This window comes from Schistosoma haematobium (assembly GCF_000699445.3).
Source record: "Schistosoma haematobium chromosome Unknown HiC_scaffold_248, whole genome shotgun sequence".
In the NCBI taxonomy this organism is placed as follows: domain Eukaryota; kingdom Metazoa; phylum Platyhelminthes; class Trematoda; order Strigeidida; family Schistosomatidae; genus Schistosoma; species Schistosoma haematobium.
The window spans coordinates 2,501-11,831 of record NW_026137062.1 but is presented as its reverse complement, the minus strand read 5'-3'; the positions used below and the strand labels follow the sequence as shown (position 1 = coordinate 11,831).

The 9,331-nt window shown below is 36.5% G+C and overlaps 1 protein-coding gene across 1 annotated transcript; it reads left to right on the top strand.

Moving 5' to 3' along the window:
• Positions 1 to 540: 540 nt before the first annotated feature.
• MS3_00001336 (uncharacterized protein) lies at positions 541 to 7,739 on the top strand. Its single transcript, XM_051208774.1, has 3 exons — positions 541 to 1,143; positions 3,963 to 4,187; positions 6,864 to 7,739. Exons 1-3 carry the CDS (start codon positions 1,111 to 1,113, stop codon positions 7,305 to 7,307), a joined length of 702 nt encoding a protein of 233 aa, XP_051064046.1. The 5' UTR covers positions 541 to 1,110; the 3' UTR covers positions 7,308 to 7,739.
• The last annotated feature ends 1,592 nt before the right edge of the window (positions 7,740 to 9,331 follow it).

Below are 9,331 nucleotides of genomic sequence, written 5' to 3'. Positions count from 1 at the left end.
TGCAACTCACGTGCGATTGAGTTTGTTTACATTTAATTTGGTTAAGGTCCTTTGTTAACCTATTTAACGGGCAGAGTCATTCGTACAATAACAACTTATCTATGTACCCGACCGTAGCTGCTACCTTGACGCGGTGGTCGGGCTTGCCTATCATGATGACCCAACCGAGCTATATTGGCTGGAACATATGTTCTTGTAGGTTCTATCATTCCAGGCAGGTCGATTGGAGAACGGTAAGACTAAAAGCAGCAACTCGAGGTCTGAGGGCGAAGTCGTACCGCTGACTGTAGAGAGGTGTGACAGCAGTAAGGTGTTTCCCTCGGACAACCAGCATGTGCAGCGATTCCGCCTCCTCACAAGGAAGGAAACGGTTAGAAGAGGTTGACCCTGAAAATGTCACACCTCACCTTACCTCACGGATTTCCGTCTCCAGCGGCAAGGCCCGTTGAAGAACGGAGCTAACACATTAAAAACCTAACACAAAAAGGCCTTGCGCGACGGGCCACAAGCAGTTGTCCCTTGGGCTCTGCGGTCACGCTCCCAGGTCGTTAAGACCAACACTAATCCGATTTCTTTTTCAGGTTCCTCAAGAAATGCTCTTCTACGGTGTGGGCAGCCGGGAAGTGACATCAACCCTCATATCCGTAGCAACACACGAGACCAAGTTGGTCACATTCAAATCTTTCCTACACCTCCTGACACCTCTCATATCTCCACGACTAATCCTCCTCACGTCCCTTCCCGAAAACATTCTGTCCGCAACAGATATGTTTATTTTTGTCAACTTTCACTTATATTCATTCTCAAAATCTATTTCAATTCTTACAATTCCGATCTTTTTCATTTTATATTCGGACAGATAATGCAGGTCACAGTCTCTTATCATTTTATGATTATTTGGTAAATGTTATTCGCCAAACAGACAAGAATACATTGATATTTTACGAGAGTGTAACTTATGGAATATATTTTCCATTTGTTAATGGAATACCTGGTACTGGTATCCAACGTGTTCCCGGTTTATTACAAGATGAGACGGCCAGAAAGAAGAGTGTATTATCTTATCATTACTACTGTTGGTTATTGGAATCGACACCATCTACAGAGAATATGCCATCATGGAAACGATATTTGTGTGATAAAGTGAGAGTTCAATTACCTGGTTTATTGTTTGTAACGCATATGCATTCCAATATCTCAATGCTTTAATATCAACATTAACCAACTGATATTTTTTAGCATAAGCTAACTGGCTTTCATTTTATTCGTAACTTGATTATCGGACTTGACTGGAAAATGTTTAAATCTGTTGTCACTCCTAATAATATTTTCTAAATAAATAAATGATTGGATCTATATTCAGAACAGCTTCATTCAATCAAGTTAAACGTCGAAGGACCGCTGACCGAAAGTATTTTCATAATAAAATGCCATTTACATTTCACACCATATCCTGACGTTAACCCGACAACTATTCACTGCTCTGTAGAGAGTGCTTACAACCCTACCAGAAATCAAACCTAAAGCCTTAATATGTCTTAGCGAGTGCGTTTTCAGATCAGCACTTTAGCATACGATGATTGTCAATTTAGCTTCAGTCAGCTGAATTCATTACGTTATTGTCAAGCCCAAAATTTAATTATTTGAACAAATTTCATATAGGAAGAACGCCATTGATTATTGGATGTGAGTTAAGCAACATAGAATCCTCGATATTCTGTTAAGTTTTTGCAAGCACCAATCATGTGAAAGTAGGCTTTAGCTTCAGTAATTGATACCTCTCTTGAAAATATTATAAAAATGAAGCATTAGATCTGCTGAGATTTTACTCTTGATCGCCTCATTATTAGATATATGCCTTTCTAAATATTTCAACTAATGTCGATCATGATATTAAAATGATTGATTGACCACTCGAATCCTTTAGACCATGAACATTTGTTTAGTCGTAATTCTGAGGTGCTTCACAATTTTCACCTTTAAATAGTTTATTAATGCCATTGAGTTACTCGATGACTTATGAAAAGAGTTATCTGTTGGTTTTGGTTTGTTAGTCCTTGACAGAAATTTCGAAGCGAAATTATCTCTCATCTATGTAAACGTATGGAGTTATTATCGCACACGTTTCATTTATATAGCTGACCATTTTCAATACGCTTATTAGATATGTAAATATTGACTAGGGAAATAAATTTGAGTGAACTCAGGCAAGTACTTGTAGCTCATTTTTGTTCCCGAAACCACGTAGCACACTAAGAAATTTCGCTAGATCCGAATTACAAATCGTTAAGCCATATCGACGTTGAGATATTTGTCATCTATGACATTGCATGATCATCGAGCGCCATCGTGAATTGACTTAACAGTAATATTTAATGAGTTATATTTTATGTTAGGGGTCTACATTTCCATTTCCTACCTTCAGGGATAAATGTTTGTGCTCTAACATCTGTTGTAATTGTGTGTGATTACTCCTGAGGTGTTCCGCTATAAGACAATGATTCATATAAATATTTCTCGTTCTATGTAATACATTCACTGTTGCTGATTCTCTGTGAAAACCGATCCGCTGACAAAGTATAGATTGGATATCAAACATAGAAATGATAATATTAATAATAATTAAAATAATAACAATAATGAAAACAACACCAAAACATTCACGTACTTCAGAATTTATTTACTTAGAATTGATTGAAAAACTTCCATAAACTAGCTCATATTTATCAATTACCAATCACCAATTCATTTATTTTCACCATAAAAATACTCACAGTAAACAATATGATGATGAATAAGTTTGCAAAATTGTTAGAACGATTGTGTACTTTGTAATTGATTAAAACAAGTTAAATAAGATGAGAAATTTCTACATTCCTTCTATACAGTAATAGCATTTATGTTCTATGAATCATCCTAACTAGCAAAAGTTATAGTAATGGGTGTGTCTGAAGTTGGGCGTAGATGAATAAACAACAATGACGAATAATTCTATACAGCAATGATAAGTATGGATTCTGTCATCTTTGTATTCTTGAGATATAGTGAATTAGCCAAAACCACCTATAAACTAACAGTGGAAGTGTAAATAGAAGCATTGGATTAATATGTACTCTGTGTTACCTTTCAAAGTAAAATTAGCTATTTTGTAGCTGTGATTAAACTCAGTTGTTTATTGAAACCCATTCATAAACACCATAGGATTTTGCACGCAAATGTACACATGTTCTGTGTTGACACAATCTCCAGTTTATGAAGTAAAGTGAAATTCTAATCCGATTATTACATCGATAGATACAAGGGAAGTGCAATTCTACCCTGTTATTCGCACCAACCTGTATGACATCAATTGTAAAAATGAAATTGACAAACACGTTATTTTGTTTAATCGAGCACCCATTTGCGGTCTGCACATACTGAATGTATGATATTAGGCAAAACAGTGAATATTTCTTTTAAAATACAAATGGTAGTTACAACTGATATGGATAAATGTTTAATGTGTCCTTAATAAATGATGAACTGATTGGGTTGAACAAAACACCAGAAAACAAACTCAACTTAATTAAATTACTGTAGAGTAAACTAGGAATGAAAATCTAAACACTACGATTTGACATGAAAACTGTAATTAATAGTAATAGGTGCTAATCAGTTTATAAAATAAATGTTTGATGATTGAATGAACTGACATGATGTGATTTCATGAATACACTAACAATCAATGTATTCAAACCGTCCTTCATACTGTGTGGAATTTCATAACTAATTTCATTCTTCATATATTTGTGGTGATTTCTGAATTACGGCTCAGTCATAAATGTAATCAGTGATAGGTCAATGAACAAAATGATTAATGTGTTATTGCTTTGACGCAGTGTATGCAGTTTATTGTAGTCTAGTTTTATTGTAATAATCATTCACATACTTAATCAATGTTAACATTGATATTGCTTGTGTAGCTTCTCTTGAATTATGCATTCAATAATGCGAGAAGTATAGTTAAATACACTGGTGGAGGACGGTTTTTAACAGAATTCGGTCTGTGTCTTCCTGATGGCAATCCAGATTCAATAAATACGGTTGAATGTAACGCTGTGATGAGTGCAGCCGACAGGAACTTCGAATCCTGGACTTATTGGGACGGAAATGAATTATTTCCCAACTTAATTGTAGACAACATTTCCGTAGGTCTTATTATTGATAAAAACTTTTTTTGCATTTATGTCAATTTTTTTATTGGAGTCATTTTGTTCTGCACGCCAAACGAATTTATAATTTTCATTTTGGACAGTACTATCAGAATAAATTCAGGAAATAAATGGTATTTCCCATACTCGTATTGTCGTAGACGAGAACTCAGGTGGGGAAATCCAATTTGTCGTTTAGTGCACAATCACACAATGGCTTTGCAAACTATAGAAATCACACATATATAACATTTACAAATCTTCGCGTTGTCCTTTGCATAATCCATCATTCCTCTCATTCTGTTGCTATTTCATTTCCTCTCCGATTTCCCTTCTTTTCGCTTCATTTCAATCTTCTGCTTTCGGTATTCTATTTCCGATTGTTCCTACATACTTCTTAAAACTGTCAGTATACTAAGCATCCACCAGATTCTTCCCCTCGCCCTCCAAACGGTCGCTCCTGTAGATGTTTTGCATGCCGTGAGGCTTTCTTCTTAGTCCGGACGTCCCACTTCTTATCGCCATCGACAGCGTCTAGTGCACCCAACACCACACTGCCAGAACACTCCACTTTACGTCTACTTTCTAGGCCGAACCACACAAGCTAATCACTCATCTCTCGGCCTCCCAACGGCGTCCGCAGAACTGAATCCTTTCCGCCTCCCTTTGGGAGCAATACCAAGTGTAGCAAACTCAAGTGGGGAACCCTGATAAACTCAGAGATGAAGATTTCACCAAATTAAATGTTTTATGTTTATGCTTTTGATTTCGAAAATTTCTTTTAGAGCTTAAACAGCCCACACAAAATAAAACTACTAATAAATTAAGTGATGTATAGTTGGGGAAAATGTTAACATGACAGTAAATAGTGAGTTCAAGTACGTTGTATATTGCTTATAAAATTAAGCGTTTATGTTATCTTATTCACAAAGAGCTTAGTCGGCGATTCAAACAATTACTTTGTAAGGAACATATTCTGAAATCCCTCTTCCAGTCCTCATTATCTACATTCTGCTTGAATTTCATGTTGTCCGAAATATTACAGTTAAGTGAACAAGAACAGAGAAGGAATTTATGCAAACCGATTTATCAAGTACGCGTAACTGAAAAACTGTGATACACCCACCTAGTGTACGGTATTTGCTCTCCTGTAAGTTTCTTCATATATCAGATCTCCAATCAATGTTGGACAAATAAAGTCTAGTTAATTCCCGACTGTCCATTGATTACCTCTTTAAGTATTACTATTACTACTCTCTAAACTGAACTGTTTAAAGTATTCTTCAGAACTAATGACCTCAGTCATGTTGGTCCCTGTTACAATCAACTGTCTCAACAATGCTTTCTTCGTTTATTTAATAGAATTCTAAACATACACTCCCGCTATTTTGTATGGAGCAGGAACTATTATAGTCCACTGACTAACCAATGCATACGTTTTCTTTTGTGGGTGATTCTCACTACCATTACATGACTTCAGAGTTTTGCAGTTCAATCAAAAAAGACTAGGTGTAGAAAAACAAAGAATGAGAGGAGCTAACCACTATTCGAATGTCTTTTGTCTAAACACACATCTCTGTGATCGACAAATTTCCACTGTACACCATCACATGGTCAACAATCTTCTAAGATCATGTATAAGCGTAAGTTAAGATATATCATGAGTTGGTGAAATCGAAAGCCTTCGTAAACTACTAAGGAATTCGACTTAGTAGAACGCTCAACCTTATAGAATTCACGACAATGAAACATGATTATGGAGTATTAATTATCGTGATGACGGTTTTTAAGTTGGACTTTTTCGTACACATTTCGTATGGTCTTTGATTTCTCTGCAGAAATAATACCACACTTATTTTCTTGTTCACTGATATTCACGAAGAGAGATTGTGTGAGCGTCCGATCGCTGATTTTCTCTTCTGTACTACATTTCTTTAACTTTTCAATACATATTAATGCTTAATTTTACAATTATACATTATTTGCCTCCCTCGTTTGTTTGGCTTTGGATAACTTCGGAAAACTCCAGTATTAGGCAATATCAGACTTTCGTTAACCATCTGCTGTGCTTAGTGAAAATATTTTCATCATCAGGTTACGATAACCCATCTCATGAAAACAAATCGGGAAAGTTTGTCATTAATAATAATACCCTAATGACCAAAGCGCAGTAAAATAACAATTGATTTAAAGAATTCAGTTCGCTTCGGATAGTTTTTTTCAATGTCATTTGCGATAGAGTTCTAAAGTAAGCTTATGAACAAAAATATATGGTCGAAAATCATCAACAGCTGACTCCATTTCAGTAGTGATATTAATTTTAGAAGAGTCATTTTACTTCTTACTGCAGTCACCTAACTACTTAATCATTAGTCTTTGATCATTCATGTATGTCAGATACGATAAAACACTAATTAGTCATGGTTCCTTTAGAAATATTTAAATAACTATTTCATCCTAGAATATCTCTCCAAAGTTTTCTTACTTCCTTTGGCTATCAAGCTATCAGGTCATGATTTACACTGTCTTCAAATTAAATAATTTGTATATGTACTTCACATTAATGCAGTAGCTTGTTTCATTTCGTTATTTCATGACAGTAAATAGTGAGTTCAAATACGTTGTATATTGCTTATAAAATTAAGCATTTATGTTATCTTATTCACCATGCAGTTGAGATCATTCAGTCGTACATATCCACAATCAACTGCCGGTCAACCTGTCAAACTGAGATTCGATGTCGATTCAGGTGTGTTTTATTATGCTTTTGTACCCACACAGAAGTATTGTACAAACGTGGACGCAGCATTGTTAGTTGCAGAGATTTTTGTTCCAATGTCGATTCATTATCCATATGGAGTGAGAACCCGTTTTGTACCAGAACAATTATATTATAAAATGTATGAAAATAATACTAATTTAATGTTTGTCTATGCACCGTGTACGTTGATCAACACAAATATTGAACTTATGGAAATAACGATCATACCAAACCAAACACAATATAAGCATTCAGACAACAATTATAGCCATTTACCAACTTATTCGAAATCTGTATCAATATTGTTAATTGTGAACTCCTTGATATTTTCACATCTTTCAACATATTTTGACTAAACTAAAGAAATATCACATGATAAAATTTGAATCATTACTGTAATACACCTAGACTACAATAAACTGCATGCGTTGCGTCAAACTAATAACACATTAATCATTTTGTTCATTGACCAATCACATATTACATTAATGACTGAATCGTAAGAAATTGTGAAAAAGCAGACGTTCAATGTTCTCCAATTCCAAGTGATTATCATTACGTTTACGCTCAAATGATTATGACGTACAGTTAAAATATTTAGAAAATTTCAAATACCACAAAAATAAAATGTTTCTCATCAAAACCCATTTTCGCTTCCAATGCCTTAATATTCTATATATTCGACATGTTTCAAATTTCCCTATTCATTAAATTATCAATTGGTAACGTGGTCTTCTGTAGATGTGATCATAAAATAGTCACGTATTTTCTATAAAACATAAAAGTCTGTATATATTGTTGTTCCAAAAATGCATATGTGGTCATGATATGTGTTAATCAACGACTAGATTGATAGGTTAAATTCCTTATCAAGTCGTCACACAAGATTCAGTTCATCAATTTTTTATTGTTATAGAAATATAAGACGTGGTTACATTTCTTCTCATAAGCACTTGATTCATCCAAACAGCAAGAATATAGCTACGCATACAATACCCACTTATTGCCACTTGTAACTCACGGTAGATGAAATTAACTGTTAACTGTACTGAAGCATCAAATCACTCAATTGATATACGCGCAAAATCGAAGTTCACGAATCAACGATTTATCAGAGATAGCGGTTCTTTATTGAATAATGTACGAACATTAGTTACACACCTCAACTTGTGAGGTGTCTGAGGCGTTTACCATGTCCTTTTGTCTGAAATAAGAAGGCTTTGATAGTGCAAAAGTGACAGCCGTTGGCTGTGTCATAACTTCATAATGGTTTATTAACAAGCAGAAACGGAGCTAAAAGCAAGTAATATGGAAACTACTGCGTTTAAACAAGACTTAGGCTTAGGGTTAGGGTTAGGGTTAGGGTTAGGGTTAGGGTTGGGTTAGGGTAAGGGTTAGGGTTAGGGTTAGGGTTAGGGTTAGGGTTAGGGGTTAGGGTTAGGGTTAGGGTTAGGGTTAGGGTTAGGGTTAGGGTTAGGGTTAGGGTTAGGGTTAGGGTTAGGGTTAGGGTTAGGGTTAGGGTTAGGGTTAGGGTTAGGGTTAGGGTTAGGGTTAGGGTTAGGGTTAGGGTTAGGGTTAGGGTTAGGGTTAGGGTTAGGGTTAGGGTTAGGGTTAGGGTTAGGGTTAGGTTAGGGTTAGGGTTAGGGTTAGGGTTAGGGTTAGGGGGTTAGGGTTAGTGTTAGGGTTAGGGTTAGGGTTAGGGTTAGGGTTAGGGTTAGGGTTAGGGTTAGGGTTAGGGTTAGGGTTAGGGTTAGGGTTAGGGTTAGGGTTAGGGTTAGGGTTAGGGTTAGGGTTAGGGTTAGGGTTAGGGTTAGGGTTAGGGTTAGGGTTAGGGTTAGGGTTAGGGTTAGGGTTAGGGTTAGGGTTAGGGTTAGGGTTAGGGTTAGGGTTAGGGTTAGGGTTAGGGTTAGGGTTAGGGTTAGGGTTAGGGTTAGGGTTAGGGTTAGGGTTAGGGTTAGGGTTAGGGTTAGGGTTAGGGTTAGGGTTAGGGTTAGGGTTAGGGTTAGGGTTAGGGTTAGGGTTAGGGTTAGGGTTAGGGTTAGGGTTAGGGTTAGGGTTAGGGTTAGGGTTAGGGTTAGGGTTAGGGTTAGGGTTAGGGTTAGGGTTAGGGTTAGGGTTAGGGTTAGGGTTAGGGTTAGGGTTAGGGTTAGGGTTAGGGTTAGGGTTAGGGTTAGGGTTAGGGTTAGGGTTAGGGTTAGGGTTAGGGTTAGGGTTAGGGTTAGGGTTAGGGTTAGGGTTAGGGTTAGGGTTAGGGTTAGGGTTAGGGTTAGGGTTAGGGTTAGGGTTAGGGTTAGGGTTAGGGTTAGGGTTAGGGTTAGGGTTAGGGTTAGGGTTAGGGTTAGGGTTAGGGTTAGGGTTAGGGTTAGGGTTAGGGTTAGGG